We start from the raw sequence: 18,154 nt of genomic DNA on the forward strand, positions 1-18,154 counted from the left end.
ACAGCAATCTACTTCTACCCGCGCTGCTCAATTCATGCCCAGCTTTCAGGACATTGTGCTGTCAGCCTATAGCACCACCTCTAAGTGTGTGCGTGTGTGTGTTTGTGTGTGTCACTCTTAAATAGAAGGCATTAGTACACTTACCACGTGTGTGTGTGTGTGCTTGTCTGCTTGTGTGCTTGCATAAGCGTGTGTTTGCTTGCATGTGTAACTCTGTGTTGTCTGTTCACACTGCTATGCTTTATCTTTGCCAGGTCGCAGTTGCAAATGAGAACTTGTTCTCAACTAGCCTACCTGGTTAAATAAAGGTGAAATAAAAATAAAATAAATCTGTCTGTGTGAGTGTTTGAGTTCACGCGTGCTAGTGTGTGTACTCAGCAGTGCCTGTCAGTAGTTATTTATGTGTCGATAATGACTGGAGGAGAAGAGTTGGACAGCAGATATGATCTACAATTTAGTTCACACTCACCGAGTTTATAGCTTCTGCTGTCAGCACCGCTATTTCCCGTCATTCATACTTTGCAACCCTACATTCTGGTACTGTCCCGCCATACCGTGTCTAAATATGAGTGCATGTTCAGTGAAACAAAGCATGTTTGACCCATTGGCACTAATGTCTTCACATCACCTAGTTTGTGTATAGTGAGAACGGCCTCACATTATCATGGAGATATCTCCTGGAGACCTTTCACTTAAAAAAGCCTTTATATTGGGTGTCTATGGTGTCATTATGGGAACATGTTCTCATAAGTATTCATATGTCCCCATATGTGTCTCTCTCCAAAGGGGTTTCTGCTTCTTCAACTCCGTGGCCATCGCAGCCAAGCAGCTCCAGCACAAACTCGGCGTCAGCAAGATCCTCATTGTGGACTGGGTGAGAGACGGCCGCTGTCACTGGTCCCCACATGGGATCTAAACACAGACACACACATACATGCTCACTTTAACACCATTACTGACCATAAGCTTGGTGTCAGCATTCACACTGATGTCTGCTTTCCACATGAGTCAGACCTGCCACGAGTCTGGGCCTTAGGCGCACACACACACACACACACACACACACACACACACACACACACACACACACACACACACACACACACACAAACGTACACACAACTTATAAGGACAAATACTTGTATGTATTGTATGTAGTGTGCACTAAAAGGGATTATGCAAACAGGTACAGGTCAAGTAATGGACTAGTTTAGTATACTACATAATTAAGAGTCTGACTGCCCCTTGACCTTTCTCACCAATGTTCAGGATGTTCACCATGGGAACGGTACCCAGTCGGTCTTCTACAACGACCCCAGCGTGCTGTACATCTCCCTGCATCGCTATGACAACGGCAAATTCTTCCCCGGTAGCGGGGACCCAGCTGAGGTATATTAGGTTGTACTATCCATCACCGTATACATCATGCTCTCCCATTGGTAGATGGAACTGTCCATCAAATACAATATCGGTGTGACCATTTGGAAAAGAAAACGTCTGAGCAAGCACCGAACAGATTGGGTCGGCCCACTAGTCTGAAAACCCCTTCAGCATCTGTTACCACCCACCAAATACCACACCACTCACCTTCATTTTCCCATTCTCACAAAACTGTGAGGATGAAAAAGTGGATGTTTTCACATAACCTTCATCATGAGGGGATGGTCCAAATGAGGCTGTTCTGGCTTGGATGTGGCTTTGCCTTAAATGGCCCCTCGACCTCCACTGAGCTGTGTGGTAAACCTCTGAAGTCTCTGTGTCCCTCCACTACAGCATCATGTACCAATATAACACACTAGAGGGTAGCAGTGATGTCACCACAGCACCATGTACCAATTTAACACACTAGGGGGTAGCGGTGGTGTCACCACAGCACCATGTACCAATTTAATACACTAGGGGGTAGCAGTGATGTCACCACAGCACCATGTACCAATTTAACACACTAGGGGGTAGCGGTGGTGTCACCACAGCACCATGTACCAATTTAACACACTAGGGGGTAGCGGTGATGTCACCACAGCACCATGTACCAATTTAACACACTAGGGGTAGCGGTGGTGTCACCACAGCACCATGTACCAATTTAACACACTAGGGGTAGCGGTGGTGTCACCACAGCACCATGTACCAATTTAACACACTAGGGGTAGCGGTGGTGTTACCACAGCACCATGTACCAATTTAACACACTAGGGGGTAGCGGTGATGTCACCACAGCACCATGTACCAATTTAACACACTAGGGGGTAGCGGTGGTGTCACCACAGCACCATGTACCAATTTAACACACTAGGGGGTAGCGGTGGTGTCACCACAGCACCATGTACCAATTTAACACACTAGGGGGTAGCGGTGATGTCACCACAGCACCATGTACCAATTTAACACACTAGGGGGTAGCGGTGGTGTCACCACAGCACCATGTACCAATTTAACACACTAGGTGGTAGCGGTGGTGTCACCACAGCACCATGTACCAATTTAACACACTAGGGGGTAGCGGTGGTGTCACCACAGCACCATGTACCAATTTAACCCACTAGGGGGTAGCGGTGATGTCACCATAGCACCATGTACCTATATAACACACTAGGGGGTAGCGGCGGTGTCACCACAGAACCATGTACCAATATAACACACTAGGGGGTAGCTGTGATGTCACCATAGCACCACGTACCTTATAACACACTAGAGGGTAGCGGTGATGTCACCACAGCACCATGTACCTATATAACACACTAGAGGGTAGCAGTGATGGCACCACAGCACCATGTACCTTATAACACACTAGAGGGTAGCAGTGATGTCACCACAGCACCATGTACCTATATAACACACTAGGGGGTAGCGGTGATGTCACCACAGCACCATGTACCTATATAACACACTAGGGGGTAGCGGTGATGTCACCACAGCACCATGTACCAATATAACACACTAGAGGGTAGCGGTGATGTCACCACAGCACCATGTACCTATATAACACACTATGGGGTAGCGGTGGTGTTAACACAGCACCATGTACCTATATAACACACTATGGGGTAGCGGTGGTGTTACCACAGCACCATGTACCTATATAACACACTATGGGGTAGCGGTGGTGTTACCACAGCACCATGTACCTATATAACACACTAGAGGGTAGCGGTGATGTCACCACAGCACCATGTACCTATATAACACACTAGAGGGTAGCAGTGATGTCACCACAGCACCATGTACCTATATAACACACGATGGGGTAGCGGTGGTGTTACCACAGCACCATGTACATATATAACACACTATGGGGTAGCGGTGGTGTTACCACAGCACCATGTACCTATATAACACACTATGGGGTAGCGGTGGTGTTACCACAGCACCATGTACCAATATAACACACTATGGGGTAGCGGTGGTGTTACCACAGCACCATGTACCAATATAACACACTATGGGGTAGCGGTGGTGTCACCATAGCACCATGTTCCTATATAACACACTATGGGGTAGCGGTGGTGTCACCACAGCACCATGTACCAATATAACACACTAGGGGGTAGCGGTGATGTCACCATAGCACCATGTACCTATATAACACACTATGGGGTAGCGGTGGTGTTACCACAGCACCATGTACCAATATAACACACTATGGGGTAGCGGTGGTGTTACCACAGCACCATGTACCAATATAACACACTAGAGGGTAGCGGTGATGTCACCATAACACCATGTACCTTATAACACACTAGGGGGTAGCATGATGTGACCAGGGGTACTACACATAAACATCAGGGTATCCCTAATCCACTCCAGCATCTTTTAAACATGAAATGAAAGACAGAAAGGGAAATAAAAGAGGAAAAATGAAGAAAAGGGATGAAGAAGAGAAGAACAATGGAGTGATGGATTGTGTATGTGTGTGTATGTATGTGTGTGTGTGTGTGTGTGTGTGTGTGTGTGTGTGTGTGTGTGTGTGTGTGTGTGTGTGTGTGTGTGTGTGTCTGTGTGTGACTAGTTGGCAGTGTATGGCGGAGCACATGTGTTTTGAATTTACCCTGTGGACATCCAGTCCACCGAGAGACATTCTGCAATGCACATCATCACACACACAAAGGAAATGAACACGGTTTGTTGCCAATAGGGTGTCACTCAGTCCTCACCATGACATTGAGTGATGTTGGAGAGGTTTTCAAAAGCTAAATAGCTACAGTAAATAGCTAAATAGCTACAGTAAATAGCTACAGTAAATAGCTAAATAGCTACAGTAAATAGCTACAGTAAATAGCTAAATAGCTACAGTAAATAGCTACAGTAAATAGCTAAATAGCTACAGTAAATAGCTAAATAGCTACAGTAAATAGCTACAGTAAATAGCGACAGTAAATAGCTACAGTAAATAGCTAAATAGCGACAGTAAATAGCTACAGTAAATAGCGACAGTAAATAGCTAAATAGCGACAGTAAATAGCGACAGTAAATAGCTACAGTAAATAGCTAAATAGCGACAGTAAATAGCTACAGTAAATAGCTAAATAGCGACAGTAAATAGCTACAGTAAATAGCTACAGTAAATAGCGACAGTAAATAGCTACAGTAAATAGCTAAATAGCTACAGTAAATAGCTACAGTAAATAGCTAAATAGCGACAGTAAATAGCTAAATAGCTACAGTAAATAGCTAAATAGCTACGGTAAATAGCTACAGTAAATAGCTAAATAGCGACAGTAAATAGCTAAATAGCTACAGTAAATAGCTAAATAGCGACAGTAAATAGCTACAGTAAATAGCTAAATAGCTACAGTAAATAGCTAAATAGCTACAGTAAATAGCTACAGTAAATAGCTAATTATCTACAGTAAATAGCCACTAGCAGGACTAAAAAGAGAGGCAGGCATTTTAAGGCCTACTCTTAAGACCAGTGGCTCAACTATTCTCCCACCCCATTAATGTGAGGTCAAATCAGGTTGTGCCTGGCATTTGGTGAAATATACTCTCTCGTGACAGACGTTAACATTTGGTTCTGGGTGCTGAGTTTTGGTGAAATATAGCTAGAAACTAAATATCGACAAGTGCCAACTCAAGAAAAGATGTCTCTGTAGTGTGTTAAAACTGGGACATATTCTGGGTGTAGTTTTGTGATTTATGAGCAGATTTGACAAATTGTATCAAAAATAAAAATAGTTGAGTTGATGGAGGCGTTGAATTAATGTCCAGCCGTCTTTCATTTGGAAATTCTAATCACTCCCTTATGTCATTGAAATGTGACACAGCTTTTCCTCAATGGCACAAATGTGCATTTTGAAACTATGGTGCTGATTGTGTGTGAACATTTGACGCAAAATATCTCACGACCCTCTCTCAGCTCTCAGCATAACTTTCAATGAAGTAAGATGTTAACATGATAACTATGAATATTAATGAACAGTGAATATCTCTATTTCTCTCTCTCCCATCTCTCTTTCTCTCAATTCAATTCAATTCAAGGGCTTTATTGGCATGGGAAACATGTGTTAACATTGCCAAAGCAAGTGAGGTATATAATATATAAAGTGAATATATAAAGTGAAATAAACAAACAAAATTAACAGTAAACATTACACATACAGAAGTTTCAAAACAATAAAGACATTACAAATGTCATATATATATATATATAGTGTTTTAACAATGTACAAATGGTTAAAGGACACAAGATAAAATAAATAAGCATAAATATGGGTTGTATTTACAATGGTGTGTGTTCTTCACTGGTTGCCCTTTTCTCATGGCAACAGGTCACAAATCTTGCTGCTGTGATGGCACACTGTGGAATTTCACCCAGTAGATATGGGAGATTTTCAAAATTGGATTTGTTTTTGAATTCTTTGTGGATCTGTGTAATCTGAGGGAAATATGTCTCTTCCTCTCTGTCCAGGTGGGAGTAGGTGCAGGTGAGGGCTTCAATGTCAATGTGGCGTGGACGGGAGGCTTGGACACCCCCATGGGCGACGCAGAATACCTAGCAGCATTCAGGTACAGAGTTAGAGATACACCTAACCTACCTCACCTTACCTCCAGCCGAAATCACATTAAGACAAAACCACAAAAGTGCAAAGATTATATTTTAGTCAATGGGGTGTGCGCGCAATTGATTCATAGAAAGTCTTACCAAAACTCTTCACTCATCCTTGAAATACTACGCACAGCTGGGATATAACATACTTGTACAGTATCATGTGTTTATATTGTGGTGCGAGTTAGATTTTTGTGATGCCCTCCATTATATGGTGTGGATCCATGCCACTGAATGGAGGTGTGTCTTTTTTCTGTGCACCGCACTTTCCACTTCATTCAAGCCTCAGCCCCTGAATGAATAGCTGCTCGGTTTGCGGCGTAATGAACTTTGAGCGTTCCTGTCAGCGGTGTTGGCTCGCCACCAGACGATGAACAGTATGTGAGGTCCGTATGGTGCATACACACAGTGGGTGGGCCAAGCTCGTCAAACTCAGGATTCTAATGGCTGAAGCCATACTGTACCATTACGAGCCATCGATTCCAACAGGCAGATGCTAGGCTCAATGTTTACCCATAGCATACTATGCTAATTGCTAACTCACTGAGAGCAGTATGGTCTGTGTTGATTCACTGGTTGTATAGAAGAATAAGAAAACCTAAGTGTTCCCTAGTTTAGGTGTGTGTTACCTAGTGACTATCTTCGTTACGTGTACAGGTGTACCTAACAACCCTGTACCTAACAACTGTCACTTCATTTTCATTACAGGTAGATGTAGCAACTGTCACTTCGTTTTCATTACATGTAGATGTTACCTACCAACTGTCACTTCGTTTTCATTACAGGTAGATGTTACCTACCAACTGTCACTTCGTTTTCATTACAGGTAGATGTTACCTACCAACTGTCACTTCGTTTTCATTGCAGGTAGATGTTACCTAGCAACTGTCACTTAGTTTTCATTGCAGGTAGATGTTACCATGCAACTGTCACTTAGTTTTCATTGCAGGTAGATGTTACCTAGCAACTGTCACTTCGTTTTCATTGCAGGTAGATGTTACCTAGCAACTGTCACTTCGTTTTCATTGCAGGTAGATGTTACCTAGCAACTGTCACTTAGTTTTCATTGCAGGTAGATGTTACCTAGCAACTGTCACTTAGTTTTCATTACAGGTAGATGTTACCTAGTAACTGTCACTTAGTTTTCATTACAGGTAGATGTTACCTAGTAACTGTCACTTTGTTTTCATTGCAGGTAGATGTTACCTAGTAACTGTCCCTTTGTTTTCATTGCAGGTAGATGTTACCTAGCAACTGTCACTTAGTTTTCATTACAGGTAGATGTTACCTAGTAACTGTCACTTCGTTTTTCATTACAGATAGATGTTACCTAGCAACTGTCACTTTGTTTTCATTGCAGGTAGATGTTACCTAGAAACTGTCACTTAGTTTTCATTACAGGTAGATGTTACCTAGTAACTTTTTCTTAGCTCTTAGTACAGGTGTATGTTACCTAGTAGTTTTTTCTTACAGTAGCTCAGATGTCAATACAGGTAGCTCTATCACTTAGTTTTCTAAGTAGCCTACAGGTAGATGTTACCTAACTGTTTCTTGTAGACATATAGCCAATATCCTCATATGGAATTTGGTAAAAAATGACTCTGGGAAATCCAAATGTAAAATCCCATGAATTCACCTTAGAAACACATTTTACAAGTGAAAATGTGTTCACTTTCCCACGTGTTCCCCCACCCAATTCCACCAACAAACATTGTAAGCAATAAATTGTCAATTCTGTGCAAGGAAAATCTGTGACTGGGCCTCTATTCCCCAGATGTTCTGTAGAGCCAGAAAATATGCACCCAATTTCTGCATTGGCTGTATTTTCTGCATCTTGAAATACCATAAATGTAATAACCTGGTTCAATGCAGCCTGCCATCCTTCTAATTTGATTCATATTCATCTACCTTTCACTGTCCTTTTCACTGTCTTTTTACTGTTGTTTTATTTCTTTACTTACCTATTGTTCACCTAATACCTTGTTGCACTATTGGTTAGAGCCTGTAAGTAAGCATTTCACTGTAAGGTCTACTACACCTGTTGTATTTGGCGCACGTGACAAATTAACTTTGATTTGATTTGAGATTTCCATCTTCCAATGGGGCCGTCCTGTTTATTTCACATCTTGCCATTCAGGAGATGAGGGATCTTGGTTTGCCTCCAAAATGCCACCCTCTTCTGTATATTAGTGAAGAAGGTGGCATTTCAGCTAGTCTTGCAGTTCAGTGGCTATAGGATAGAGGTAGTGGATGGTGGGGGGTGGGGGGGTGGGTTGCAGTATAATCTGGTAGATTCCTTTAGTTGCGGGATACAACGTGTGTGTGTGTGTGTGTGGGACTGCACAGGCTGCATGGTCTGGTAGTGCAGACCGGGAGGGATTGGGGTGGTGGTGGGAGTGAATGGTGTGGGGGTGGTGCATTGTTAGGGAATCCAAAGGCGGCGTAATTAAGCCCAATGGATCCCAGATGGCTGGCTGTCAGTGACGTGAGAAGAGGCCCGAGCCCCTAATGGGAACCAGACGCACGCCGAAGCGCTTTGAACTGCCGGCCGGAGAAAGGGTGGGGGGGAGAAAGGGAACGAGAGAAAGAGAAGAAGAGAGAGGGGAATCAAACACGGCATGGGCAGTGTGTGCTCGCTAAATCACTGGCAGCAGCAACGAGAGGAGGAAGAGGCGGGTGAGGAAGAAGGGGAGGAGGAGAAGAACAAGGGAAGCAGTTCCAGAAGATGAAAATAGAAAGGTTGACGTCATCCTCCCCTCTGGACATCTCTCTGTCTTGGTCCTGTTATTTGTTTACTAACGCTTTAGATAAAGCCCTTATTGTTATGTAATCAGTCTTTAACTGCTGTGGTACCCAGAATGTAGCCTAGTAGATACTCATGTGTAGCTGGTAACCGCATATAACATAAAACAATTATTGAATTTTAAGGTACAGGCCAAAAGTTATTTTAAATTAAGTTTAGTGACAGTAATCCCCCAAACATATTTTCCTTATTTTACCAGGTAATTTGACTGAGAACACATTAATTTACAGCAATGACCTGGGGAATTGTTACAGGGGAGATGAATGAGCCATTTGAAGGGTCAATCAAATGGTGAAATGTATATGATGTGTAACTATCGTTAGGCTACAAGACCTATATAATAGGTGGTGTCAGAGGAAAGCCCATAAAATTGTCAGAGACTCCAGTCACCCAAGTTATAGACTGTTTCCTCTGCTACCGCACGGCAAGCGGTACCGGAGCGCCAAGTCTAGGACCAAAAGGCTCCTCAACAGCTTCTATCCCCAAGCCATAAGACTGCTGAACAATTAATAAAATGGCCACTGGACTATTTACATTGACCCCCCCTCCCTTTTGTATACTGCTGCTACTCGCTGTTTATTACTTATGCATAGTCACTTCACCCCTACCTACATGTACAAAGTACCTCAACTAACCTTTACCACCGCACACTGACTCGGTACCGGTGCCCCCTGTATATAGCCTCGTTATTGTTATTCTTATTGTGTTGCTTTCATTATTATTTTTTACTTTAGTTTATTTGGTAAATATTTACTTAACTCTTCTTGAACTACACTGTTGGTTAAGGGCGTGTAAGTCAGCATTTCACAATAAGGTCTACACTTGTTGTATTCAGTACATGTGACAAATAAAGTTTGATTTGATTTATCTGGCAACTTGATGTAATTTATATCCATTTAGTGTTAGTGATAGCGATAGTGACAGTGATAGTGACAGTGATAGTGACAGTGTTAGTGATACTGACAGTGTTAGTGATACTGACAGTGATAGTGATAGGGTTAGTGATTGTGTTAATGATAGTGTTGGAGATAGTGTTAGTGTTAATGATAGTGATAATGTTAGTGATAATGTTAGTGATAGTGTTGGTGATAGTGTTAATGATAGTGATAGTGTTAGTGATTGTGTTAATGATAGTGTTGGAGATAGTGTTAGTGTTAATGATAGTGTTAGTGTTAATGATAGTGATAGTGTTAGTGATAGTGTTAATGATAGTGATAGTGTTAGTGTTAATGATAGTGTTAGTGTTGGTGTTAGCGGCAGTGTTAATGATAGTGTTGGCGATAGTGGTAGTGTTAGTGATGTTAATGATAGTGTTGGCGATAGTGATAGTGTTAATGTTGGTGATAGTGTTAGTGTTAGTGTTAATGATAGAGTTAGTGTTAATGATAGTGTTAATGATAGTGTTAGTGTTTCAACTTTCATGTACTTTTATTTGGTTTCACACTGTGTCACATACCTGGGTATGTTACCTGGATGTTTGTTGAAATGTTTCTGACAGTTGGACTGATTAGTGGTAGCTTGGTTCCGGATCTGTTTGTGCATATTGACGATGACTGTAGGTGTTGGCAAGACAGCACAAACAGATCTCAGACCAGGCCCGATCCATGGGACATGGGTTTTCATTTGACCATGTCTCTCCACTGGGTAGTCAGTGATTTATTTGCAAATGAACATGTCATGCGGTCCTAAATATATTGTACACATCTCCCTCTTGAAGAGCATGTGTTATACAGTAAGCAATAAAGCACAGTATGTTTTGTGTGTCACAAGAGACTAGGGTGTTGAAAGGGTCAAAGTCAAATGCATAAACCTGTGTCCACTGTGAATATTATTTGACCCTGCTGGTCATCTATGAACGTTTGAACATCTTGAAGAACGATCTGGCCTTAAGGGCCAGAGGACTGGCCCACCTCTCAGAGGCTGGTTCCTCTCTAGGTTTCTTCCTAGGTTCCTGCCTTTCTAGGGAGTTTTTCCTAGCCACCATGCTCCTACATCTGTATTACTTGCTGTTTGGGGTTTTAGGCTGGGTTTCTGTATAAGCACTTACTAACATCTGCTGATGTAAAAAGGGCATTATGAATTTGATATTGATTAGATTTTGATGTCATTCTGTGACACTGCAGAATCTTGTTAAGCTCTTGCTAGCAACTATGTTCCTCATTACACACAGGATATGTTTCTATAAAGTGTAACTCAGTGTTGACTTTCTTGTCTTCACTAGATGTCAAGGTTCCTTGAATTTTTTTTCGGGGGGGTAACAGTGTCTATGAATACCCTCTTCACAATGGATTATAAGAACATTTATAAAGCCTTGTAATGACCTATGCAATTTTAAATGATTTTCAGACAATTTCGGAAGGTTTTTGCACAACGTACCTTTTGGAGTGCTTTGACCTACAACAGCGTTGAACCTCCCCTATCTGTCTCCAGGACTGTGGTGATGCCGATTGCCTATGAGTTCTGTCCTGACGTGGTGCTGGTCTCATCTGGTTTCGATGCCGTCGAGGGACATCTGGCGCCACTGGGGGGCTACAAAGTGTCAGCCAAGTGTAAGCACACTATTCACTGTTCCTCACAAAATCATATGCGGGACACACAGGTACATTTTATTTAACATTTTTAGTCATTTAGCAGACACTCTTATCCAGAGCAACTTACAGTAGTGAGTGGGTACATTTTATTTAACATTTTTAGTCATTTAGCAGACACTCTTATCCAGAGCAACTTACAGTAGTGATTGGGTACATTTTTGCACTTTTTCATACGGGTCCCCTGTGGAAGTCAAACACACAACCCTGGCGTTGCAAGTGCCATGTTCTACCAACTGAGCCACACCAGCCCACAGTGTTTCCACCTCATCTTCACAGTCTTATGAGTCTCACTAAATGATTCTGACTGTTCTATATTCCACACCAGGGATGGGCAACTTTGATGGGGGTGGGGGGGACACAAAAAATCTGACCTCACCATGAGGGGCCGCAGTGGATCGCGAGTCAGTGTACCCATATCAATACCCACACATGCAGTCAGAGCTCTAGCCTTTTGAGAGCAAAACATTTTAGCAGCCACGCAGGAGAGAAATATTTTACGTTATAGAGTTCATTTCCTGTAATTCTACACATTTTGCCATGAGGTTTAGAGGACATGTTGCAAGTTTAGTCTCCTGTGTGTGTGTGGAAATATGGAGGACTTTGGAATGCATCAGTGAATTTTGATTGTAATTGTCACTTGTAAATTTAAATGTGTCTCCCCCCAAAGGTTTTGGTTTTCTAACACGGCAGCTGATGGGGCTGGCAGGGGGACGGGTTGTCATGGCGCTGGAGGGGGGTCACGAGCTCACGGCCATCTGCAATGCCTCTGAGGCCTGTGTCAGGGCCCTGCTGGGCATCCAGGTCAGTAAACACAGGATCAGCTTACTTCTCCCTAAATCCTACCCTTCACCATGGGGGAAACAATACTATACTGACCCCCCCCCCGTGTGTTCCCCACCAGGAACCCCTGTCTGAAGCAATCCTAGAGAGGAGACCCTGTCCCAACGCTGTCCTCTCTCTGCAGAGAGTCATCCAGGCCCAGGGTGAACATCTGATACACTGTCTTTCTATCTATCTCTCTCCCTATCTCTGTCTTTCTCTCTCTCTCCCTATCTCTGTCTTTCTCTCTCTCTCTCCCTATCTCTGTCTTTCTCTCTCTCTCTCCCTATCTCTGTCTTTCTCTCTCTCTCTCCCTATCTCTGTCTTTCTTTCTATCTCTCTCCCTATCTCTGTCTTTCTTTGGTCCATTCTCTCTATCTGCCTCACTTTCTCTCTCAAGATTTCTTTCACTCTACAGCAGAGATGGGCAACTGGTGGTGGCCTGCGGCCACCATTTTGAAGGTCCTCAGATCAACTTCCCCCTCAAAATTGGGGAACTCTTTCGGGGTCTCAACTTTCTTTTGCGAGATAGAATAGTAGAATACACAAATACAAGGTGCAATTTCCAAATATTGTTGTGCATCAACAGTTTTGCTCTTGTTATGTCAGTCACTGATAGTCAGTCAATTAGCCAATGTCTGCTACAATTTTTTGTTTGCTAAATTAGTTTAGCAGCCAGCTATCTAAACTTCTTATCATGGTCGAATTACCGGCCGGATAGCGATAGCCCCTTTTGATTTTGTTAGTCAGTCTCACTCAGATATCATATTAAAAATGGCAAACATTTATTTCTCCCCACCATGGCAAAGTCAATAGAATTGTAGAAAATTTGTAAGAAAATTTGCTAAAATATTCTCTCTGCCCCATGGCAAAATATGGGTACGCAGACCCGTGAGCAACTGCGGTCTCGCATGAGAAGTTCAGATGTTTTGCTCTACAGTATCGTCCCTCTCTTTTTTTCAGTCTCTCTATCTCACACCATCTCTCTTTTTCTCGGTATTCTCTCTTTCTCCCTCTTTCTCTCAATCTTCTTTTCTCTCTTACTCTGCATCTTCCTTTCTCTCTTTCGTCTTCTTTCTGTCCTCCTCCATGAACACCTCTCTTGCACATCCATTCTCTGTTCTTCTTCACCTCTCTCTCTCCACATCTCATCCATCTCTACCACTTCCATCTCTCTCAATCTATTTCATCCCTCTATTTGTATAGTCTGTTTGGATGTTATCTCTCTCTCTCTCTCTCTCTCTCTCTCTCTCTCTCTCTCATCATCCCTCCTTCCTTCTCATTCTTTCCTTCCTTCCCTCTCTCTCTCTCTCGCTCTCTCTCTCACACAGACACACACACACACAGAGAGAGAGAGAGAGAGCCGGCCACTGCCTTCCTGGCTCCAATTATCTTCAAACACTTCTCTACCACACGATCTTCACAACATCCCTCCTGATTGCGCACAAATGTTATCCCATTCCAATTAGATTAATTAAAAATATTTGCAAAGCCACAAGAATGTTAAGCCCCTTCATTTAGGCAGAGGGTGAAATATATGTCTGGTGAATACTGGGAACACACACAACTTGGTCCTCTCTCTCTCTCTCCACATGTGCACACACATACACACACACCAAGGCCCTTTGCCACAATTGTGTGATTTAAATTACATGAATGCTGAATTAAAATTGTGGTATTGGTGAAGGCTGAATTAAAATTGTGGCATTGGTATTTTATTTCGACCACACACACAAGTATTAACTGTAGTATTGCTTAGTATACAATATAGTTCACATACTTCAAAGACATAATAGCTCAACTTTTAAGAGAGTACTCTGCAACGATGCAACATGAAAACCTGAAACAATTACTTTCTCTATCTCTCTCTCTCTCTCTCTCTCTAGGTGAGTACTGGCGGTCGTTGAGGGTGGTGGCCCACACAGTGGATCAGTCATACATGCAGGCCCAAGGACACAGTCTGAGACGTGGCTCAGAGGACCACAATGACACCGTCTCTGCCCTGGCCTCTCTCTCCATGGCCAGCCTCACCACAAACAGGTGACATCACTGACACCACATAGTAAAAGCACTGACACTATGTTGTAACAGCACTGACACCATGTAGTAACAGCACTGACACCATGTAGTAACAGCACTGACACCATGTAGTAACAGCACTGACACCATGTAGTAACAGCACTGACACCATGTAGTAACAGCAATGACACCATGTAGTAACAGCACTGACACCATGTAGTAACAGCACTGACACCATGTAGTAACAACAATGACCCCATGTAGTAACAGCAATGGCACTATATAATAAGAGCACTGACACAATGTAGTAACAGCAATGACACAATGTAGTAACAGCAATGACACCATGTAGTCTTATATAATATCAATATAATATCATGTAACATGAGATTAGATTTAAAACACCCTGTAGTCTCGTATGATATTAAAATAATATAATAAAATATCAAGTGAAGTGTTATAACATTAAATTATAGTTAAAGGGATGGTTCACTCAAATACATATTTAGGTTATTTAGTTATTTTCAGCAGCATCTGGCTAGCATTGTCTTTCCTGAACTGAAAGCTAATGGAATCATAGGAGACATTTTCTTTACAACAGTTATTTCTCTACAGCAGCCTACTGTGGGTATGTGGAAAATCATGTACATGTGTACTACGAGTGAACCACTACTTTAAATATGTATTAGATGAAAACTTAAACATGAAATCCTTAGCTGTCAGCTGCATCTCATCACACTGCTTTGGATTAGTGATCATTTCCAACACCAGTTCCTAGATCAGCTTTTGAACCAGAAGATGAATCAATTAGTGTTCTAATTGTATCTTATGGGAGACAGTGTGAAAATTCAAAAGACACAAAAGACGCAGCACTATCTCTCTCCCTTTAAAGGTGCAATATGCCGAGATCTGCCATTTCCTGGTTGCTAAAATTCTACTAGTTTGACTCATTTCAGTTTATGTGACAAAACAAGCAATGTATAATGTAGAGAATCATTCTACCATCTAAACCGCTGTGAAATATCTTTTCAATGACCAAAAAGATTGTCTTTTCAGCTGTTTGAAGCTGGTGTACAAACGTTAAGAACGGGAAGCGTAGGAAAAGCGCACATTGAACCGATCTACCGCTTGTAAGACTTGCTTTCAATGACAGATCTATAACTCACATTTTTAGATGAATTTGGTCGGGTCGCCTAAAAAGTTACTTTCGTTTATTTAGTTCATATTTTCTTAACTCTATTTCTTGAACTGCATTGTATGTTAAAGGCTTGTAAAAGTAAGCATTTCACAGTAATGTCTACTACACCTGTTGTATTCGGCGCATGTGACAAATACACATTTATTTGATTTGATATTGCAGCGTTAAAACCCTATTTAAACAGGAGTTGTCTACAACCACATGAAGATAATTGCATCAGTATGCTCTAGAACTATTTGCAGCATCTGTGTCCTGTTGAAATTTAATACAGTGATATATATATATATATATATATATATATATATATATATATATATGGTGTAATTCCCTGGGTGCCGATGATGTGGAGGTAGATTAAGGCAGCCCACCGCACCTCTCTGATACAGAGGGGTTGAGTTAAATGCGGAAGACACATTTCAGTTGAATACATTCAGTTGTACAATTGACTAGGCATCTCCCTTAGTTTTATACTGCTGTAATACTACAACAGGTTATATATTAGAATGCTATACAATTCCCTTCTCTCCTCTCTCCCTCCTATTCAGGACACAACCAGATGAACTTATGGAGGGGGACAGAGACTCCATGTAGACAAGTGCACTTTCCAACAAACCACACACACACACACACTGTGATCCACTCAGCCCTGCTTCACTTGATCAGAATCCACTGTCTCCAGTTGACACTGTACAGACCATATCCTGACCACTATAGGCAAACTGAGTAGCTTCCGCCTCACACACTCTTCCACCTCATCAGAACACAGTTCTACTGACCTTACTACGACCACTCGCTTGATTCAACCGCATCTCAACCGCACACTGATAACACATCCCATTAACAGGGTACAGGAGGACCAAGAGAGAGGAGAATGAACACTGTCTTCATGACATGCCTCTGCATGCCACCCTCGTGTGTAACATTGTGAACTGTGAGGACACAGAAGGAGAGGAGTAGCAGACCTGAGCATAAACTGGAGGGGGGAAAGATATACCATTATAAACACCACCGGGGGGGAGGGGTTGAGACTTGACTTGTAGCATGAAGTGACTTGACAAAGACCAGCTACATGACTGGCTGTAAGCAGAGTCTCTCTGGGGAAGTGAGCTTCTTGTTTAGCCGTTGGTCACAGGTTACCGCTGCACATCGCCAGGCCGACAGAACCCAATCACACAGAGAAGTAGGAAGTAGTCCCACGTCCCCACAGAAGTTACTATGAAGGAGAACAGACATCGCACCCTCACCGGGGGGACACTTATCTCTTATTGATAATGTCATTTGAATTTATGTGACGCCAACAAAATGAAGAAAAAGAAAGAAGACTGGGAATTTTGTTCTGACTTTTTTTGCACTGTGTATTTTGTAATGTGAACCAAAGAGAGAATGACAGAATGGACCTGGGATTGACAATAAAACATGTAAATTATCATACTCATGTTTTTAAGCTGATTTAAATATTGTAAGTTAGATTTATTGCGTATTGTATATGAAATGTCAATACATAATGGTCATGTTTTTTAAGTAGCAAATAGAGAAGGCCTAGAACCCTGTGATTCAGAGATTTTCTAGTTGTTTTTCTTCCAATGCAAAAGTGGGGTGTAAGACTCCCTCTCAGACAGCACTTAAGGAAAAGATGAAAAGGTATTATTTATATCTCAAGTTGATGGCATCCTCATTCTTTGTCATTCTAATGATAACATTTATTAGGAAATGAACCCAATGACTCACTGTGACAATTCAGGAAACCACTTGTTAGTGAGAGAGGAGTCAGATTAAACAGAGTCAGAATAAACGTTCCAAAGGTGTTTCAGGCAAGGACACACACACCGCCATACGGTCCTACTCTACGCTCCACTCACAGTGTTTCAGGCAAGGACACACACACCGCCATACGGTCCTACTCTACGCTTCACTCACAGTGTTTCAGGCAAGGACACACACACCGCCATACGGTCCTACTCTACGCTCCACTCACAGTGTTTCAGGCAAGGACACACACACCGCCATACGGTCCTACTCTACGCTCCACTCACAGTGTTTCAGGCAAGGACACACACACCGCCATACGGTCCTACTCTACGCTCGGCTCACAGTGTTTCAGGCAAGGACACACACACCGCCATACGGTCCTACTCTACGCTCCACTCACAGTGTTTCAGGCAAGGACACACACACCGCCATACGGTCCTACTCTACGCTCGGCTCACAGTGTTTCAGGCAAGGACACACACACCGCCATACGGTCCTACTCTACGCTCCACTCACAGTGTTTCAGGCAAGGACACACACACCGCCATACGGTCCTACTCTACGCTCCACTCACAGTGTTTCAGGCAAGGACACACACACCGCCATACGGTCCTACTCTACGCTCCACTCACAGTGTTTCAGGCAAGGACACACACACCGCCATACGGTCCTACTCTACGCTCCACTCACAGTGTTTCAGGCAAGGACACACACACCGCCATACGGTCCTACTCTACGCTCCACTCACAGTGTTTCAGGCAAGGACACACACACCGCCATACGGTCCTACTCTACGCTCCACTCACAGTGTTTCAGGCAAGGACACACACACCGCCATACGGTCCTACTCTACGCTCCACTCACAGTGTTTCAGGCAAGGACACACACACCGCCATACGGTCCTACTCTACGCTCCACTCACAGTGTTT

General features: G+C 42.8%; 1 protein-coding gene across 2 annotated transcripts in view; it reads left to right on the forward strand.

Moving 5' to 3' along the window:
• The window catches only part of LOC115122145 (histone deacetylase 7-like), an 81,412-nt gene extending 64,505 nt beyond the window's left edge, over positions 1–16,907 (forward strand). For both annotated transcript variants that reach the window (XM_029651336.2, XM_029651337.2), the window contains 8 exons: positions 787–874; positions 1,270–1,389; positions 5,909–6,006; positions 11,280–11,398; positions 12,108–12,241; positions 12,342–12,423; positions 14,146–14,299; positions 16,022–16,907. In XM_029651336.2, the coding sequence (XP_029507196.2) occupies positions 787–874; positions 1,270–1,389; positions 5,909–6,006; positions 11,280–11,398; positions 12,108–12,241; positions 12,342–12,423; positions 14,146–14,299; positions 16,022–16,067 (841 nt within the window). In that variant the 3' untranslated portion in view covers positions 16,068–16,907. The remainder of the gene's footprint in view (positions 1–786; positions 875–1,269; positions 1,390–5,908; positions 6,007–11,279; positions 11,399–12,107; positions 12,242–12,341; positions 12,424–14,145; positions 14,300–16,021) is intronic.
• The last annotated feature ends 1,247 nt before the right edge of the window (positions 16,908–18,154 follow it).

This window comes from Oncorhynchus nerka, linkage group LG2 (assembly GCF_034236695.1).
Source record: "Oncorhynchus nerka isolate Pitt River linkage group LG2, Oner_Uvic_2.0, whole genome shotgun sequence".
NCBI lineage: Eukaryota > Metazoa > Chordata > Actinopteri > Salmoniformes > Salmonidae > Oncorhynchus > Oncorhynchus nerka.